We start from the raw sequence: 21,637 nt of genomic DNA on the forward strand, positions 1-21,637 counted from the left end.
GAAGTGTTAGACATTCAGCAATTTCTAAGGTATTATAATGAGTCATTGTCATCAGTCAAATTCAAGGCTTCTTATGAAAGGCACTATACAAAAACATACAAAGAACCAGTTCCATGCCTGATTAAGATTTGGCATATGTACCTGTTAGGCTTGCAGCTTACTAAAATGTTGGAATTAAGTAACTTGTCATAGGCATGGAATTTAGGAAAATCCAGAATTTGTCAGAAATGCCATGAAGTCACATACAGAAAGATAAAAATCAAGAAGAATTAAGATAGTACAAAATATGATCAAAACTAACTAGATCTATGTTGTATGAGGATAGGACTTTTTTCCCCACCTCCATTTCTAATTTCTGCTTGAATCAGCTCCTGTTTCAGCCCTTCAATTTCTTTCTTCAGTTTAGCATTTTCCACACGGAGCTTCTTCTCTTCTCGGAGAGATGCCTGCAAGACTAGAGTTGACACGATATTAAAACCGACGGGTTTCAATAATTAGCATTCATCATTTGGCAAACAGAGGTCTTGTTTTTAAAGAAAAGTGAAACATGGCAAGCCAAACACCAAAAAAGTGGAAACTTTCAGGGAGTGTATCATCAGAAGTATTTTGGAATCATTTTTTTGTTGATATAGCCATTTTTTACAATATTTATATACTCAAGTTGCCTCTCAATATACTAGCTTCTCAGCCCCCTAAATAGACTCACAAGAAAAAATTCCAAGAGACCTATTAGAAAAAGTTTGAACTTGGTTGTAATACAGAGGACCTTAATTCACTGATACTGATATGTACGAAGTATCAAAGTTGAAGGTATGATACTCTTGAGAGAATCCCACAGTGGTGAAAAAGCAGTAACACATTTAGCCAAATGCATAGTCTCGTATTCTTCCCGACTCCCTTTCAACCCCCAAATGGAATAGTGTCCTATCAAATTTCCATAATCCATTTGTGTCATTAATCCTTTGTCATTCAAGCCTTTTCTATTTCAGAATAAGCAGCTCCAAAAAAACCCACAAACCACAAGACAGTGAAGCAGTGCTACGATTACAAGCTTTATCTTAGAAAACTTGAAACACACTTAAAAGGCTGACAGCACCAATGAAGTTATCCATGTTCTCAATTTTTCCTATGAGCATTTAATGTTAACCATCTGGTTAACAAGTTTATCATAAGATAGGTAATTCCTTACTAGCTTTCTCCTTGAGCAGAGCAACTTGTTGCTTGAGGTATTCAATAACTTGATCGGCCTCTGCACCCTTCTGCTCCAGTCTGTTCAGCACTACATTGTTGGCTGCCATCTTTACCAAGAAACGGGCTAAAAACCTAGACAAATAATAGACAGTCTAAAATTAATGACTTTTTAATGTAGTAATGCTACCATTTCTTACCACATGAAGCAGTTCTAAAATCAGTTGCTGAATAAGAGAATTTGTTAAGTGAACAAGCTGGGCTCCTACCTCCTAATGCAAAGCCCAAACAAAAAGCAACATTAAACAGAATCTGATGTTTGACAGCTGCTTTCAAGTATTTTGGAAGAAAAGCTACTCTTCTTCCCAGCTGCAGAAAACATGTTCTTCCTTCAAGAAACAGAAAGAATTCTACCTTCTCAGAACGAAAGGTCTTTATAAATCAGGAAAAAAAAGAAATAAAAGGGAAAAGGTTGGGCAGGAGAACACTGTATCCTGGTTTTAGCTGAAAAATTTATTAAGTGTATGCAGAATTTTATTGAAACTAAGAAAACAGAAACATTGCACGAAAATTTCCAAACTTTTCTAATAAATTTATTCAGAATATACTGAATAATTCATACACTATGGTTGTACATACATGAAGAACTTACTGTTATTTTACTTTTAAGCAGAATTCATCAGTACTTTTACTCATCTCAGATTAATACAACTTTTATTGCAAGTTTACACCTTCACAGTTATTTTAGCAATGATTTCAATTGTCTTATTTTGTTTCCACTGAAATGGAAGGCCAGGCACACAGGTAACATTAAAGAAGCAGGAAACACAAAAGACCAGTAAAGGTAAGAGCACAAATAAATGCATCTAACCTTCTTTTAGGATGTTCAAATCCTTTTACTGGGGTTCTCCTACATTGCAGAAACTAGCTATGCCTTGTGTACAGCCCTTATTTCTCAAAAGCTACCAAATTTGGCCTGCTTCTGACTCTGCAACATTTGTGTGTGACCATAAAAGCTCAAATAGTAGCAACAGAATGATGAAATACAGTCACTCGTATCTGCAGCAGATAGTGCTTTTACCCTCCCACTCAGTATATAGATGAAGAAAGAATCTGTACTAACAGCTGCCTCATCTGTAAATCAAGAAAACTGATTATAGGCAGGAAGAAAAGAGGCCTTGCAGATCTTCACAAGCAACAGTGATGCAATTCCTGTGAATTTGCCCATCAACTGCAACAAAGGGAAGAATTGGTAAGAAAATAACAATCCACATACGTGCATTGACTCCTCAGCTTTATCAGAGCCCAAAAATGCCTTTTCTCATATCAAATTAGCAGAAAACTTCCCATTTTATTGCAAAATTATTCTGACACTATGACCTAAGTCTGTTTATAACATACGCATATTCTCTGTTGGGATTTGAAACAAAAACCATGATGAAGACAAAATACATTTAGAAATAACTGAAAGGTGAACAAATACAATCATGCTCATGCCAGTGTCAACATACCACCTTTGCTGCACTCTCAGTATCAACTTACATTTGATATCTGATCTTCTATTACAAAGAATTCATATATATATTTATTTATATATATAAATATATATATATATTTTTAAAAAGGGCAAAAGACAATGAATCAGGAATAGTGTAATTAAAAGTTCTCAAAGTAAAATTCACAAAGCCAGAGAGATACAGTAGTCAGATGATGCTTGGGGTATATTACTCCTGCAAAAGTAAAGAATGAACCCACATCTTGCTGCCTTTGCAATCTAATACAACAGAAATCTGTTTTACACACACAGTTTCACTTAAAGATGCAAGAGCATTACTGCCATCACACCTTCCACTCATCCACAAAAGATTTTTCTTTTAAAAGAAAGAAACTCTCACAGAGAGAAGAGCAGTAAAATCATCTCTCCAGGACAAGTGAAGTAATCTTGAAGTAATTCAAATTCATCTCTGCTAATAAGAAAATAATTCTTTTTTGATGTGCAGTCTGAAAACAGAGGAGTTTAAAAAGGAAAACAGTGATTCCAATAAGTTACTGATTTAGATGTCAAATGGAAATAGACATAAAACTATTATGGCACAACACAGCATAATACAAAGCCTGGGGTATTACTGTCTGCATACCAGTAAGATTTCTTGCAAGCTACATATTCTCTCAGGGGAACACAATACTAACAGTGGAAACTTTGCCAACAACAGCAGAAATGCTACTAAAACTTCAAAGTGAATAGAATTGGTACATTTTATAGGTTTTAGCCAAGTTGGCTAATGAACTGAAGATCTGGAAATGAAGTTACATGATTACAATGGGTAGACATTTTCCCACTTGTCAAATAAATTTCTGTAAACCTAGTATTATAACAATAACACAAAGGAATAGGTATTTCCGATACTAATATAAAGAGCCAACAGGCTGAAATGAACTGCTGCACAGGCACAGGAACCCATACAGCAGAGTGATAAAACTGTATCTAAAAAGGGCACATAACTTTTAAGATCCACCCTGTATTATAAAACACCAACACATTAAAAACATTACCACTGCAACAATCAGAGGTTACAGTCAATGATTTTTTGGGATAATTTTTAACCTATTTCCTTTGCCCTCTATTACCCTGACACCCCCCCACTCCACACATAAAAAACCCCTCAAACAACCAACTCCTATTGGTGATACACAAACTAAGAATAGGAAAGAAAACCAGGAATAATATAGCTTAAAAACCAGAATCGTATCTTATTACAGATACATTTTCTGCAAAACAGGTCAGAATGTTCCAGGGGCCAAGTGAAAGTAAAATCACATCATACAATTCTGCCTAACAGGCCGCTTTCCCTTCAAACAAAAAATACTTTTGAAACAAGTAAGGAGTAGCTATATTCAGACCTTCTGAAAAGGGTAACCTCCTGAAGTTACCTGGTTGCTCAGCTAAGGGAAACTGCTTAATCTCAGACCTCTGAGACTACCTTGCTACCTGCAAGACGTCCAGAACTGCTCCAAAACCCACTTGCTCCACTATAATGGAACACAATCTTCAGATGAAAGACTCAAGTCCTGCAGTTATTCATGAAGTTACACATCAAGACATAGAAGTTGTTTAATTTCTCATCATTCTAACTGCTGATTAAGAGTTGCCTATCTTTTTTTAAAGAGAAAGCACTGCCTCCTGTGGTCCTCTAAGTAGCTGCTGTACACTCACAGGAGAAAACAGGCATTATTCTACTTTGTTTCTCAAGAACATGTAATGTGAAAGGGTCCCCAAAGTGGCAAACTCTCTATAATAAATCAAGACTTCTCATATAGTACAAATTACCCCAAAATTTCAACATGTTTTACAAATATTGGTTTATCGACATTGGCCTTGACCTTAGAACATATCCAGATCAAAAAGTGAACACACCAAGAAGGTGCTAAAAACATAAGCCTTGTTGTAGCTTACTCTTCAATATTAATATTCTCTGTTTTTAAAAGCAAGAAAAAGCCAAAACCCCCATAAAATTGATGACAAGATTTAAACCTTAAACTCTAAAAATTGGTTTTGGAGTCTATCCATAGTCCAAACATGGAACCAATTACTTTTCACCATTGGAAAAGCAATCATTTAACCAAAAAAACAGAAATTGGAAGCCAACTGATTCCCAAAACCTAAAATAATTAGCTCTAAGTATTCCTTTTCCCAGCTGGAGGTTCAAAAAAGCTCAGCACTTCGAAGCTCTCAGCTTTTTCTTGCGATGCTTTGTTCATGTCAACACACACGATTACTAACTGTACGAGATCTAACCTGCAAGCTGCTTGGTAAGATTTACTGCCTATGGATCAACATGCACTCCATCTATATATCAAGTACATCTATGACAGTGATGCTGCTTTATTTCAGCATTTTCAATTCAGTGAAGTTTTATGCTGCTCTCTTAGGTGACAGGCATCTTATTTCTTTTTCTCCTTCTTTCCCACAGGCCTTAATGCAACACAACCAAATGCCATGCATGTTTCAGTTGGTCACCCTGACCATGTGTTGAGACAAAAAGTTGCTGAATTTTGTCTCAAATAATGTAAACCAAAACAAAAATCACCACAACTGCCTGCTTCTCCTCTGTTCTTCTCCCACACACACACTAACTCCTCCACAATAAGAGGGTAAACTTTCACGGCTCACCACACCTAGGCAGCATTCTCCATTGCACAGCTGCTTCACTATGACCCATCATTGCTCTTTGCCTTGTGCTAGCTATGGAGGAATCAAGTATTTCTACAGCAAAGCCAATCCTACTGGTCTTTAGCAAAGAACAGACAACAATCACAAGATGGCCCAGATAGCATAAACATATGCCTTATAGAGAATGCCATGTTTATGAATAGCTGCCAACCAAGACCTAAGATCAGGCAAGGAGCCACTACAGGAGAAAATAAAAGTCTGCAAAAAGACACATTTGCTTTTCAATTGAGATGCTCTGTTCAAATTAAAAGTTTGTCATTACGAAGCAGAGCCAGTGGGATCAGCCTTATTCTAAAAGTTATCAACAACACAAGGGCAATTTCTCCAATACTAAATAAAGTTAATTAATTTAAATTATAGAAAAAATATTTAATGGCAATTTCTCTTTCTAAGCTTTTGGTCTTAAGTCTCAAGCAGCCCTTAAATTAAATTCCTTTTCTTCTTCTGTGAGATGTCTCAAGACGCTTTGTTGTGGCCAACTTGTATAGCAAAGTATTCTAGTTTCTGTAAAAGACAGAAAGTATCAACAATCACTTTGTTTCTGCAAGAAGTGTGTTCAAAGACTTCTTTCTATCTGAGCATCTCCTTTGAGTATGGCCATTTCTGGCAGACAATCTTACAAAAACCCCATAAATATAACAGAAAGTGCCAGCTGTTTGCCAGATTCTGCTTTCCTGTGCTTTGCACTTCTATGAACAGTCAGGACACAGTGAATCAGCTTTAAGAATCTCACATCACACCTTTTTATTCTGTAAAGTAAGGTACAGTAATGAGCAGATCAAAACAGAAGAAAAAAAAGAGTGGAACTATGTTACCTTTTGCTAAACCAAAGTATCAGTGCAAGTAGGAAATTGTTGTAACTTGTCCCATCTCCTTTCTCAGAGAAGCAGGATTCATACTTTAAAAAAATCAATTCTCTCTTACAGGTTTCTCCTAACTTCTCATAAAGTATTCTAGACCTGATGTCATAAACATCTTTGGCTAAGATTCACAATATCTGATTTGATTCCACATTTTTGGTAGATGAACTTAAGGTTTAGTTTTCAAAACTATAAAATTTAAACTATTAAAAAACAAACACTGAGGAGAGCTACAACTGATTAGTTTTGAGATCAAATCTTGGTTTTGACTTCATCATTTCCCTACTACACTCTAAAAACACAGAAGATCAATAGCAGCTCTCAATTTGTCATTAGGGAGGCAATGGTCTACAACATTTAGTTAAAAATTTGCAATGATATAATTCTATTGCTAGGACGTTTTGGAAATCAGCTATATTCAGTAAGTTTCATGCACTTACCTATCACTACTGCAAAAGGTTGGGTGTTTCACTGGTTTTATACCTGTTACACACTGTAAAATGCAATCGTGGCTTTTACACCCAAATATTCCTTCTCAGGAAATGCAATTCTAAAAGATTAAATGTTTCTGGACTTCAAAAGACAGAGAAGAATCAGATTTACTTATCAGAAACACAGGTCTTCCACAGTGTTATCTGTGGAAAAATACAATTCCTCAATCACAAAATAGAGTAAAAAGTGAAGCTGTTCACAAACAGGTTTCAAAAAATGTGCCTTTTAAACCAATATACAAATAGACTAAGGTATCAGTAAGCAACAATATAATGCTGAGAAAGAAAACAGAAGTATCTTAGATACCAGATACAACTTTTACATTGCTTGAGACTACTTAATCACAATAAAAGCCCTAGTTCCCTTGTTACAATAGAGCAAAAAGACATAGTGCACCCCATTACGCTTAAATATCATTTCACCCATGTTGAAAAGACAGGCGCATACCAGTCAAGATTTAACTACCTGCTCATCCGTCTTTCAGAATTAAGTATATTGTTAGCTCTGTAAGGGAAGAATGTAGGTTTCCCGAATCTCACATTGTCAAAGTAAGTTAATACAACTAAAAATATAGTTTAAGGTCCTACACGAATAAGCGTAATCAAAACGTAGATGCTCACCTAGGTCCTTCTCCACACACAACAAAGGAGACCTACCAAAATATTTTTGGCAGAAAAAATGGTAAACACTTGAAAAGCAAGAGCTAGCAATGACAGCACAATTAAAAAACAAACACGCACACACAAAAAAACCCCCACAAAACACCAAACCAAGAACACTGTATTTTTTGTCAAGATTTTGAGCAATATTGATAAATTGCAGTGTAAAAACTCAAAATCTAGAAATTATCATCAAATAAATCACCATGGAACCTCATTTTTGACTCTCAGTACTAGATCAGTGATCCCCTATCAGGTACTAGGAATGTGGCACCATAAAAGATTAAATGAAATGTTCACTATTATCCTTGTATTTTGCTAAAGAAAGAATGCTCTTTTTAATATGAGTAAAATGGAATTACAGCCTAAAACATAAGAGGGTAAAGTATGGTGATACAGTTTTGCAGACTTAGAATTCTTACATCTTTTTGCAGTTGTATCTTCCTCATTCTCCCCAAACGATTGCTACAACTGGGGCTTTAACAGTTGAACAGCCCAATTATTATTCTTTTTTTTTTTTTGAGCACTTAAGTGCAATTTTCAAAGTATTCATAAACTATAAACTCCTGTGTAGTCAGTATTGAAAACAATTTGCCAAACAGCAAATTATTAAGCAAAGTTGTACATTTCTGCCATATGTTATATCAACTCACATCTTTTGCACTGAGAGAGAATAATTGCTTTGCAGATTTCCAAACTAACATGTCTAACACAGTCCATCCAAGAAGCAATGCCAGCCCTAAGGAATGATTTGCTAGCTCTGGAGACTACAGTCCAAACCTTCTGGCTGCCAGATAAATCAGGCTCAATCCCAGCTGCAGACAGGTCTTTTAGTAGTCCCAAGAGCCTACCCCTCCCTATTTTAAAAGGCTGTAAATAGTAAAAACACACACAACCAAACTTTTTCATATTGAAAAACACTGCAGCATGAAAGAGATTTTTAAAAATATGACGAACATTGCACAAAAAGAGGCCCATCCACTGGTACCAATTTTGAGACAACAGAAGTTCCTCAGTAATTATTATTTTTAAAAATGAAGACAGGTCTGTCTTGAAAGGGAACAATGTACCAAAGTCACAAGCAAGTCACTGCATTAATGAGACAGGCAAAAATCAAATCTATGAGAAGCAATGACTGCAGAAACAAGACAGGCATATGTTCAAACAAATAAAGGTAGAAGCATGACATTTTTACTGTAAGAGTATTATGACAGGCTTAATTTGAATTAAAATGGATCTGTATGGTAGACATCATTAGAAACTGAATAATCAGAAGTAAAAATTATTTTGTTCAAGTTTGCATTTCAAGACTTGGTAGATGCCACAACATATTAATTAACTTCATCATATCTTAATACTCTACAGCTGCAACATTCAAAAGGATAAGGTAAGTTAAGAGTACTTGCAATTTCATTCACATCCCCGCTGTAAGCTTGTGCTAAATTTGTATTCAGAGAGAAGTTTCTACTAATGCTTGTCTCTGTCCAATTCTGGATTAACTTTGTACTCTTTCCCACCTCTGAGCAGACACCCCAAGGACTAAACAAAGCAGAGACAAGACTACGAGGAGTTCTGTCCAGGTTAAGACGAAAGTCAAGTGATTTGGATGTGGTTTGTAACAAAATTTTTGCCTTCAGAGCTACCAAAAATTTTCAGTAACAAAGACTGTACACAAAGTTATATGTAACTTTATTTATTAATCTGAGAAGACTGCCCAGTAATTCAATAGACGTGGATGGCTCACAACATGGCTCAAGAAAACCAACTTCTTTGCAACTGCTTGACTTAAGCCTCAACAGGTTACACACCCACTACATCTGCCAGGTCCCCTGGAAGTTCAGTAGAGACTCATCTGGTTGTGCTTTATAGCGCAGTCTGAAATTTAAGTAGCAGCTCATATGCCAAAACAGTTGGACAGCCTTATGTATTTTTTCAGCAGTGTGTATCTTTTGCATCCTGCTACATTAATATTTTAATAATACTATCAGAATCTTATGATAAACGATCACCACATGCAAAAGGAATTCTCACATAAATCCCATGATGGAAAAGATGCAACAGCCACAACACGCTACCCTGTTTCTTTGACCTTAAGCACTGATTTCCAAATGCCGAATTCATCCAATTCTTTGGAACAGAAAGTTCGCGTCAAAAATTGACAGGGTGGTTTGGTTTTTTTAATTTATAAAAGCTTAATTTTCCAAACCACAGTGTATCTAGTGCCTACCACTGAATAAAGAAAAAAAAAAAAAAGTAGCTGCTACTCATGCCTCAAAGCATCCTCATAAAACTTCCTTGACAGGTGATGGACTTTACAATTACAGACACACACATATGCCTATAAATTCAGAAATATAAGCAGACTCAGCTGCATCTGGACAAGTCTGCAAGGTCAGCATATGCCACAGGAACTTGAAGAATCTGCACTGTGGTTCAGGCTCTAGGGTTTTACTGGGGAGTGAAAGCTTTAGATTACTGTTATAACTACAGAGTAAACTAGCCATAAATCAGACAGCAGAAGAATAATCAGAACTGCACTGAAATCTACCTGTTGATACCAAGTAGAACACTTTCTCAGTATTTTATTGATTTTTGTAACTTTATCCTAAAAAAGTGAGCATTCACATTACCTCCTTAATTAAGAACAGACACAGCAGTTATAAAAAGGTAAAGGAGAAAGAAATGTTTACCCCCTCTCCCTAAGACAGGTCTCACTTGAGAACAAAAATATATTTTAAAATTATCTCTCAAAATCAATCTTTTTCTTTTGGGTCTATCAGAGCAATAAGTATAATAACCCTTGTCAAAAACCGTAGCTGCTAAAAAGACATTTTTAAAGACATGTCCTCCTCGGAAACTTGAAGAGTTTGGAAATAAGAATACCATTAGCAACATATTTTATGTCAGCAATTGTCTGCAAAATAATGCTATTGCTTAGGTAGTTCACAGGAACATTGATCCCTTTTTTCAATTTTAATTCACAATACTCTCAACGTCTGAAATCTGCCTACTAGTTATCTTACTTAGTTCAACTGTAGCAAAAAAGAATCCTGAAATTTATTACTTTTACGCCAAAATCGGCTTTTCTATATGTAAAAGTATTATCTTGTAGCACAGCTAAAGGAAAACAGGATTTAACCATTCAGCTAATGCAAGTGCTAAGGTTAAAAATAACCATTAGTTATTCATGAAAGCATTCAGCAGACATCATGCAGATGTACAGCAAAAGAATCAATGTTCTCCAACTACAACCGCATTAACAATTGCTGGTATTTACTGAGGCAGAAACTGTAGGTATTCTTTTATGTGGGCCAAATAAAAGCTGAAGAAAATTAAACCTGAAAATGTGCATGTGTGTGCATGTGTCCGTGTGTAATCAACACAAGAATAATGGCGAACATCTCTTAATGGAGAGCAACAAAGCTGTCAAAGCTTTAAGGGGAAAGGCAGTCCTTGCCAAACTTTGACCCTGCAGCTGCAGTATCTTATTTGCACAGGCAAAACTCTCCCACACACATTCAACAACCCAGTTTCATTCATCACACAAATAACTGTACTTTCCAGTGTTGAATTTACTCACGTAATACAGGAGGATGATATTTTAATGAAAATCTTCTATAAAAGATACTAACTTACCCTGCACAGAGAATATTATTTATTCAGCTGTGGAGTGAAAAGTCTAAATTAACTTTTAAGTCTAAAGTGGGCTGACAACAACCGATCCTCAGCAGCCAGAAGCAGTTACATGTCACTTCAAAACCACGCCAGCAGTATCTACTACTGCATATTCCTGGCATCAACCTCAAAATACAGGTCTCTCCTTCCATCACGTACAGAGTGAAGAGACTTAAAATTCCTAGCAAGCATCTCATCTACTTACACAAATCTTCAGATATAACTATTAAATATTCTAACTACCTACATTTTGGATCAATGATTTTAACTTGTGTGGTAGAAATACAGAGAATATTTTTTCCCTTTTGGAGATAAAAGAAAGGAACTCTGAAGAAAAAAAGTTTTCAGTAGATTTGCATTTCTGCAGGTGAAGACTTTGCTATTCTCAGCAAGAAAACAAACCAATCAACTTCTGAAGCAAAGACTGTACAGCAACTACCTGTCAAATCATTTCTAACTAAAGTGCACAAAGTAACAATTCAAAGGATACTTGAAATCAAAATGCCAGCTTTCCTTTCACTCAGATGCAAACATCCACCAAAGGATTATATTATTACATAGCTATTTCAGATCTACTGATTTGAAACAAAACAAATTTTTACATAAAGATGTTCCTTGTATTAAAAAAAAATCCCACCACTTTCTTCTATACAGCAAATGATGCTTACATTTAAAACAGTTTTTTTCTTTTTAAAAAGAGAATCATTTAATTCTTATTAACAGAGAACCACCGCTCAGATTTTATATGCTTATTTCACATTTTGAAAACCAAATCAGCTTGCAGAGACAGATAAATCAAATGTAAACCCCAGACTACTGTAATTATTCTAGCTGACACACAGAAATGACCTTCCCAAACCAAAGAGAGCGATCTTGAAAGTGTTATTTTTGACCTGAGTTGTTTTCCATATTCTAAACTAGAGGGAAGCATCAGGAGTTTTTTGGTTACAGGACAGTGCCCTCACCTTCTTCATCCCTCTGTTAATTTAACATCACATGCATACATTCATGAATAACTTCTCACAAGAATGTTCACACACTGGTACTGAAAAGAACTAAGTCAGGAACACCACTGTTAGTAAATACCTGGTTTTATGAGCACTTGATAACCCACTTTCGAAGTAAGTGTACTCAGTAGTCCTTTGGGCACAGTCCAGAAAAGCAACATGGTTACTGAGTTAATAGTATGTTAGTCTAGCTAAACTTCTGGACCACATCTTCTACAAATACTTAAGTACTGCTTGAGAGAAAGCAGAGCAATATTGTATCTTTTAATGGTACTAAAAAAGTAAGCAGTCCTGTAATTGTCTTTCAGAATCTTCTTTGTATTTGTATGTAGTGAGAAGCATTTTAGGTTCACGGCTTTTAAAACTTCTAGAATGAAAATTATTTTCCCCTCTTTTAATACTAGATCTGTGCAGAGTAAACAAACAAACAAACAAAACCCTTGTGCACTCATCTTGGACATTGAGAGGGCCGATGTCAGCTATTAAGACTGATGGTATCTGACAGAAAAATCCTCCAAGCAGCTTTTGGGAAATAGCCATATCTCATTTACGGATACAAAGCTTCTTTTGTTTCCACAGTTTAAGATAAATTGAGCTAAATTCTAATTTTGCTGTGTTGCAAATTATTCTATTAAAAACCCAACTATTTTAAAACATTTATTTTCAATTAGAATATTTTGGTTTCACATCTTCAAAACTTGCAAATTTGTAGGTGAGTTCTCAGTAAAATTTAATTATAAACTATATGTAAAGGAAAAAAAACCCAAACAAACTGTGCCTCGTTCTTATCATTAGCATTATTTTATAGATGGTCATATGGATGTGAAATTACTTATCCACTGTGATGTAGCAGGGTAATTCAACCCCTAAGAAAAGATTAATTTCCCTGGTGTACAATTCAGTGTCACATCCTAGTTGGCAATGGTGACTTCCTTAGTGTGTGACTGTTACCAATTACTAGAGCACTTCACAGAAAAGGTTCCAAACCTTACAACAGGACAAGCACAAATGTGAACTTACAGCCTTCACTCCAGAGCAGCTGATACCAAGCCAAATGTAGTGCCTCTTGCATGCCATGTGCAAGCCTGTGCACTCTTGTGGGAATAGCAGTCCCTAGCTGCCCCGGCTAACTGAACAGCTGTAAAGATCTGCTCACTTATCTTCAGAGGCTGAAACAAGATGCCACTACAAAGCTGTATATTAAACCGTAATTGAGAAATACTCTGGGATAGAAACCAGATCCAATAGCCATGGATCATTTCTGAGAGAGGCTCCTGAAGTCAGAGACTAATCTTTAAACTATTAATTCATACTCAGTTGAAGTTATGTTGGGAAAGCTCCTGATGAGAAGGAAATGGAAATAAAAGTCTTCTATAATGGGTAGTTTTATGCCAAAAGATTGTACCAAATGATCTCAAGAAGAGATTTGCTAACTTGAGGCAATTTTTGATGATGTTTTATGCATTGCCAGCTGCTTTCAAATCTAAAAAGCATCTCAGAATCTGTCTGCTTTCAGATAATTAGGATATGAGACAACACACCAGGGAAGCAGTTATGAGAGGAATTCAATTTTCCTCTAATCCAGCATAGAACCTCCATCAGGTTTTTTCCAGCATTCTGAGGAAAGAAGAATGGGTCCTTCTACATGAATTGTGTTTAACAGATGATGGTTAAATACAGTATATATGGCTTTCTAATATGAATGCTAGTTTCAATTTCCCTTTCTACAGTTTTTGAAGTCAAGGAACAGTTTCTAAGTTGTTAGTTTATATAAAGTGGCATAAGAATTTGTATACAAAGTTGTGGAGCGTAATAAAAATTGTAAAAGCTAGGTCAGCAGAAGGTATCTCTTTTCTAGAATTTCTTTCTGAAAATTGTACACAGCAAAGAGGAATTTATCCAATTCCCATTTCAGTAAGGTATCAAAGTCATTTTCTTTAGAAACACCAAGTGTCAACAAGTGTTACAGATGCCCACTGATGCATTTAATCATCAAAGTAGATCAATTTCAGACTATCATGACTCTAGGTTGTAAATGTAACTTAAGAGAAATCTTATCTTTCATCTCGGTAGGCAAAGATGATTCCCTCACTTATCCCTTTAAAAGTAATTCATACCTTTGTTAATAATGTTCACACTCCTTATGGACAATAAAGGTTTTTTGGACAAACATCCCCTCCTCAGTTTCTATGGACAGAATGCATGACCTACCCTACCAGAAGGCCACTGACCAACCGACAATATTCTGACAAAACAGAATGAAGCAAAACTAACCACAAACATGCAAGTGAACAACTGGAAGGTGCTCTGCTCCAAGACTTCAAAGATAAGATTATTCAGATGCTGACTTATTTCCCTAGTTAACTTTATACCCCCATTCCTGCCCCTATCCCATGGTAGGAGACAAGATTTGTTGAGTAACAGAAGAGGAACAGAGCCAAGGACATTCAAGAGGAAGAATATACAAGATGATCCAGAAACAAATTCTTTGGTGGCCACACACTAAATATTAGCCTGTAAGCAGTAGCATTAGAATTATTGGAGTAGATTAATTACCATAGCAAAATAAATAGCATACAAAGGAACAAGTGAGCAATTGAATTGCTCCTCTTCTTTTTCCATTTGAACCAGCCAGTTATTTAAAATATGATACTGAAAACTGAAGTTGCAAACTATTTTACAAGCTAGCAATAAGAAAGTAAAAGAACACTAAGATCTGGAATAGCTGCCATCTGCCAGTCCTGAAAGACATGCCATTTTTAAGATGGTTTCTTTGGGGGGGGGGAGGGGGGTGGAAGTCAAAACCAGCATTTAGAAAAAAATCCTATAAATGAAACTATTTCTTTTTGTGTTGGCCATTCACCTGGTATTACAGACCCAGGAGCAGGCCATGACTTGCATCATAAGCAAATGTCCCCTAGAAAACTCAATAGGGATCTGGCACACTGAATTTTGTCATCAGGAATGCCAGTGATTGCCATGCCTAAAACCAGTTATAACTGATTACAAATTTCTAACCATACTGAATTTAGAGGTATTTCTCAGAAGCACAGAGCATGCTCAGGCAAGGAATTCTACTTATTTAAATATAAACATGTATGCTTGGACAGTTTAGGAATACTCAAATGAATATGGTGACAATCTCAAAACATTTGGAATTGTCATGCTACCTAAGCAAACTAGCACATTTTTATTATGCTCAAGAAGTCCTTCCCCTTGGTCTATCAGATCTATTCAACTAACTGGAACCACAGGGGATACATTTTCAGGTAGGAAATACCTGCTTGCAAAATGTTTCATGCTTATTATGGACTTCACCATTAGAAGACTTCATGGCTCAAAAAGTGTAAAGGCAACTAACTAATGAATTAATCAATTAACACAACACCACACCACAAGCATTATAGAGAAAAACAAACTTCTCACCTGGGAATCTATTCCCTTGCCCTGCCTCTCCCCTCCAGTTAAAAGACCAAAAAAAAAAAAAAAAAAAAAAAAAATCAGCTCAAACTTGTAATTTCTCTAGAAAAGAAGCATGAGGGAGACAGGAGGAAATAAAGAAGTGGCAAGTCAGGAAGGGCCTGACTAGCCACATTATATTATAGGCAAACTATCTCAGCTGTTCAAGAGGCTTCCCAAGCAATATTCACATTGTACTCATGCATACTCAAGACCCCCCACAATTGCCACAGAGAGTTGCTTTTGTTCAGATTCTCCTTTCCTGTCTCTCAACTTTTTAAAGACACTTCAAAGAAGATCAAAAAGCTTGAAAGAAGTGTAGTTGTTTAGTCTATAGGAGAGAAGTTAGATGGGAGACTTGGTCTCGTTCTTCAAACGCAAAGGAAGTTGGTATGAGAATGGGACTAAACTGTTCACCAGGTCTACTGCAGGCAGGAAAAAGCAAGGAAGATTTAAGTTAGATCATTTGGAAAACTTTCAAGTAAAAGTAAAGGACTGAACAGGCTGCCTACAGAGGTTGTGGAATATCCATCACTGGAAGGTTTTAAAAACAGGTTAGGCAGACATCTGTCAGAAGTGTTTAAGGTATAACAGATGAGAACGAACTTGAGATCTTTTGCTCCTCTTCTGCTAAGGTCTTTTCATTACACCCAGCGTTACAAAACCAATAATATTTCCCTCTTATAGTCCTGCCTTTTATTTAACTTTAAAAAACATGTAGTAAAACCTACCCTTCTAATTGTGATATTTCCACATATTCAAGTGTGATTATTTGGGAGAACAAAACACAAAGATTTGCCAACTGTGAAAGCAGAATAAATAAACCACTTGTGAAGTAAAATACCAATGTATTAATTTTACACTCAATCTGAAGAAATTGACCCCTAACATCATAATGCAGACAGTACTATATTTTCTTGTTCTCCAAGAGAAAAGAAAATTGTGAAAACTTTAACTGACGACTTACTGATCCGTGGTCACCAAACCTGGTCAGTAAAACATTTTTCAGTTTTTGCTTAAAGGAATTTTTTTTTTTCAAGGAAAGCACTTTTTCCCAAGCACGTGCACACACACAATAAAAATATATACACATAAAAAAAATCAAAACAATGAAAGCAGAAGACTGCTTTGAGAAGTACCCAAATCTTTTTGAAACCATATAAAATTATGACTAAGGATGGCTTCCACCACACCAGGGGAAAAAAGCCATGACAGACTTCCCCCCCCGGTTTAATACTAATGCAACCATGGAAATGAAAACTAAACATCAATTTCCCCCTTGCCCCCAGTATGACACAAAATCTAACAAGGGAAATGTTTCTTGGTGACAGTAATAAGAACCATACAGGTAACTGTTTGGAAGGATAATAAACAGCAGTTTCTGTGGGTCTCTGCTGGACTGATATCATATAGTTCATATCACTACAAGAAACAAGAGATGGTATTTACTTTGCTCACATCTGATGTTCCTAGCAACTGCCCTCTATGCTGACCCCTAAGTTTTATCTGTGTTTTTTAGCATTTGACATTCCTTCAGTTTTAGGAAACACTCCCTTAGAAGAGACAAATGTGAATGAATTCATTCACATGGTAGCTGTGACATATAGCAATCAAATCATGATCAGAAAAGTTCAAAAATATTATGGTAGATACCAGATTTGTCTTCCTGCACACTTGATCAATCCTTCTTATGACAACTGCTTTACGTTATTTTTATTATATAGATACTTCCCCAGTATGCTTAAGGGGACTTGTAAAGTAGGTGGGATCTGCAGGCACCGGAGAGCTCAATTTTTCTTTTCACTCTTGGTCTAGAGAGGTCTTGGATAAAACTTATCTCCTATTTTGCATCTCAATACATTTTTTTTTTTCTTGCCAATTCAAGATCCACTGTTCATTCTGATGCCATTATTTGAGTTCTTGTCCTCCAGAACGTACAAGCTACCTCTGCTGCTTCTTAGGGCTTTTTCAGAAATGAACAGAGTAACATGACATCCATAAAATTATTTATTCTACTTTAATGTTGGGGGGGGGGGGGGGGAGGAAGCTGAGAAACTGGTACTTTTCTAATTTGATTCCACTGCTAATTATAAATTTACACACAGCAGCAATTTTAGAAGTGGTCTGTTGATTCAGAAAGAAAATACAAATCACTACAGCTGATTATTACCTTATGTTATCTGTTGCTATCTTATAATACAAACCAGCACAGTTCTATATTATAAGATGTCCTGTATAATAAAAGTATAGAAATATTTTGAGGCATTTTTACAATACTTCCAGAAACTGTTTTTAAAGCTTCATGCCAACTGAAATTGATTTAAAGAATTTTGCAAAGCATAATAAGTCCTAGGGGGTTGCTTGCTTCCCCCCATCATGGCATAAAATTAACTTCATTGCTAGTCTTCTTGGATAACATACATAATTGAAATAACAATAACGTATTAAACAGATTTCAATCAAATATATTTAGGAGAAAAGCCATTACAGAGAACATCTAAATCAAAAGGATGAAGAAATATCCATGGGCTGTTTGGCCCTCCTTTGATAAAGAGACCCTAGGTTAGCCTGCCATTGTTAAATTCATACTAAATTATTTTTATAATGATGTCAAAGCAACTTCATGATACCTTTCCGCATTAAACTTTTATTTTTCAGATTGTTTTCCCACTCTCTCATGTTTCATCATCAGAAGTATCAAGTCTTCAAGGGTCTAGGGAACTCAAGAGTCCTATTATTTCCAATCTGATGGACCATGTTCAGATTTGTACAAATGTCCTTTTCTTAGCAAATTTCCTTTTTTATTCAATACCATTCTCTCCAGACTGTCATCTGCTTTCAGTCTGGGGAATGAGAAGTTGTTTCCTTCTCTATTTACATTTAAAGGTGTAAAAGAAACAAATACACCTATAGCAATATATAGAAAACATGCACAAGCTTTTTATTTACAACTGGAAAAAGACATTCCAGAGCCCAAATTTGCTATAGTTTTAAGAATCATTTTGATTTATATCACTCTGCCTTCAACATCTTGCACCTTCAGGATTCAGTGCTGCTAAAAGCAGCACTCACCAATATATTTCTTAAAATTCTTTAAAGTCAAAATCATCGTAACAAGAATATATTGTTAATTTGCAACAGGGTGGGGAGAATATATTATGAAGCCGCATTGACAAGATCCTTGAGGCTAGCTAAAAAAACCCAAACCAAACAAAAAAAATCAAAACCAAAAAACCCCCACTTTACCAACTATTTGGTAAGATTTGTCAAAGTTCTGTTAGTCATCTCTAAGGCCTTATCCCTCTTAATAATATCCAGTACTAAAACCTCAGTTTTAGGACTTTGGTTTTATTTTACAGATTTTGGGCTTACTTTCCAACAGGTCTGCCACGTAATGTATTATTATTTAAACATAACTGAAGAATAATATAGTAAGTGAATGATAAGGGCATACAAAAATGGGGTGCTATACTTAATCACTACTGCCTCACTTTACTACGGATTTCATGTAAGTATCCCGAATCGCAAAACTATTTGTGAAAAGCAATGACTGTATTAAAAAAAATAAATATCCAAGTTAAAGAAACAGAAAGAGCAGGAAATGCAAGGATTACTTATTCCGCAGCAGTATTTTCTTCATTTTGCCAGCTACTAAACCCAGCACAAAACCGCCTACTAATTAGCTCAAGGTATACGATACTTTAGTAACATTGCCGTATGCTGGTTAGCTGTGGACTCGTAACGTAACCTAACAAGCAACAAATCATAAGTTCATCCCTGTCATCCAATCCATGCATCCCTGTACAGACTATGTGCTGTATGTTAAATCTTGCAAGTATCTCTACTGAGGATGGACCAAACACTTAGTTATACTCTGTTTTTCATTCACTGATGTCTATGCAAAAGCATAACGAACATATATACCATTTACCAAAACAGAGAAAGCATCTACTTTTCAACTAGTAACAGCTGTTCCTATGCAAAGCTCAGTAGATACTCCGTGCCTGTACTTTCCAAGCTATTACAGCATTTTCTTCAACAGCCCATCACTATGCCACTTCCAAACTGTCACTTCAATCGATCGGCTGAATAAAGGAACACAACTGATTTCAGAAGAACCATTTCACGTGCATGCTTCCTCCCCGCAAAGTATGGTATCTGTATCTGCAATGCCACCCTACAGCTACAGCGCACATTAAGCCCCATGATTAAATTCCTTATATAAATGAAACAATAACGAACATAACGCCCTTTCCTCTAATTCGAGGCACTCATCCTGCCCCTCCGCTACACGGGAATTCCCCTCAGAGGGACGGCAGCAGCCTCCCTACGACCACGGCCGCAGCACACAGCCCGCAGGGAACACCCGCTCCAGCCGCCCCCCACCCTGGCGACTCGACGCAAACTAACAGGGCCCTGCCGGGCTCCCACTGCCCGCCCCAGACAGCTCGGCCCAGCCCGGTCCGCGGGGGGAGCCCCAGGGCATCAGAGCGCCATGACACAGCCCCCGAGCGGCGACCGAACTAAGCCACCCACGGGCGCTCTGAGAGCAGGCTGAAGGGACAAAGCCACCCACCCCCGCGCCGGGACTCGGCCGGGCCCCCACAGGCCCCACCAAAAGGCACTCACATGAACCGAGCCGCCGCCACACACCTTCATCCGCTGAGGGAAAAAGGACCCACTCCTCCAGGCTGCCCGAGCGAGCGCCTGAGGTTTATAAGAAGGCGCCTAAGAAAGCTTCACTACCCGCAGCGAGCATTGTTTTGACGGCCAAGGCGCTCAACGCGTCGTTCTCAGAGTGTTGGCAGAGTGCGCACACACACGGATGAGGGTGTATGGTGGGGGGTGGGGGGGAGACTATTACACTCTTGGTTTTTTTTTTTAGAGGCCCGGGCAAAAAGAAGGCTCAGGCATGGCGCAGGACATCTCTATGCCAGGGTCCTTCCGGCGGCCGGCGGGGTGGAGTGACGCCGCGGAGCGGCGAAGGGGCGTGAGGGTGCTGACGCCGCGCTCGGGGGCGGGGCGCGTAGCAGGGATGGCGGGTCTGGCGCAGGTACCGCCGGTAGCGGCACTAGCTCTGCCCTTCCCCTTTTCCTTCCCCTTCCCCCGCCAAGCCGTGCCCGGGCCGGTAGTCCGCGCCGAGGGCAGCCCCCGCTGGTGGCCGCCGGGTAACGGAGGGGCTGAGGGAGCGGCCGGCCCGGCGGGCGTGGCGGGAGTGAGGCGAGGCGAGGCGGGGGCGCGGGGCGAGCGGTCCCCCGCGGAGCCGTGAGGTGTGCGGGGCCGGTCGGACAAGGTCAGCGCCGGTTCGCCCCTTTTTGGGGTCGGTTTTGGGCTGCGAGCGCTGGCCGGTGTGTGGCGCCTCAGGGCTGGGGGCGGCGGGGGGTGTCTCCGGCTAGCGTTAGAGGGCCTGAGAGGTTACCAGGGCTGCCCGGCGTTACCGGCTTTTCTAGCAGTCATTTAGCAAACTGATTAAAACTGATTTCTCTTTTACTAGATTTAATTCCTGAACAGCCGTGACGTACAAATGAAATGGTAACAAACCCCGTCTTTATGTGAGTAGGGACACTGATGTAGCAGAACGGGCAGACAGGCTGTAACCAAAAGACACTGATAAACAGGTAAAAGAAGTAACAGCTATATAAAATAGAGAGATTCGACTAAAAGCCTACCCTGGTCTATTAACATTAGGTTATATGTTTTCTTCATGCTATCCAAGTGCTGTTATTTTGTCCCACTAGCTAAATGTTCTAGCTGCAGATACGAAACTTGAGATGTCCGTAAGTCTCGCTAACTCTTATGCCTGGCTTTCAAAGCAGCAACGTCTTAATCTATGTAGTGACATTGTAAATGCTCCAAACACCACCAGTAACTAGTCTTATGCAAATACCTACATAGAATACAGAGGCTTTCATGTATGTATGCCAAAATTCTCCAAATATTACTGAGATAGAAGCCATCAGCAAAGATTAAAAAATGCTCTATTGCACTTGAGTGAAGTGATGCTTTAATATCCCTACAAGAATAGGGAAAGGAATTACTATTTAGCATTTTCATGAAATAACTCTT

General features: G+C 37.8%; 2 protein-coding genes across 8 annotated transcripts in view; one reads left to right on the top strand and one right to left on the bottom strand.

Moving 5' to 3' along the window:
- The window catches only part of AIMP1 (aminoacyl tRNA synthetase complex interacting multifunctional protein 1), a 38,659-nt gene extending 18,345 nt beyond the window's left edge, over positions 1-20,314 (bottom strand). The window contains exons 1-3 of one of the 3 annotated variants that reach the window (XM_052774981.1): positions 20,201-20,314; positions 1,190-1,323; positions 341-454 (exon numbers count right to left, since the gene is read on the bottom strand). In XM_052774981.1, coding sequence (XP_052630941.1) covers positions 341-454; positions 1,190-1,323; positions 20,201-20,202 — 250 coding nt within the window. In that variant the 5' untranslated portion in view covers positions 20,203-20,314. Of the gene's footprint in view, positions 1-340; positions 455-1,189; positions 1,324-6,882; positions 6,902-20,200 lie in introns of those variants that run through there. The other 2 variants (XM_052774989.1, XM_052774973.1) reach the window with 2 other exon arrangements.
- Positions 20,315-20,536: 222 nt separating this feature from the next.
- Positions 20,537-21,637, top strand: part of TBCK (TBC1 domain containing kinase) — a 115,356-nt gene continuing 114,255 nt past the window's right edge. For 3 of the 5 annotated variants that reach the window (XR_008233233.1, XM_052775011.1, XM_052775019.1), the window contains exons 1-2: positions 20,537-20,624; positions 21,066-21,189. The gene's annotated coding sequence lies outside the window, so the exon portion shown is untranslated. Of the gene's footprint in view, positions 20,625-20,844; positions 20,865-21,065; positions 21,190-21,637 lie in introns of those variants that run through there. The other 2 variants (XM_052775020.1, XM_052775015.1) reach the window with 2 other exon arrangements.

The sequence above is a fragment of the Harpia harpyja genome, chromosome 2 (assembly GCF_026419915.1).
Source record: "Harpia harpyja isolate bHarHar1 chromosome 2, bHarHar1 primary haplotype, whole genome shotgun sequence".
NCBI lineage: Eukaryota > Metazoa > Chordata > Aves > Accipitriformes > Accipitridae > Harpia > Harpia harpyja.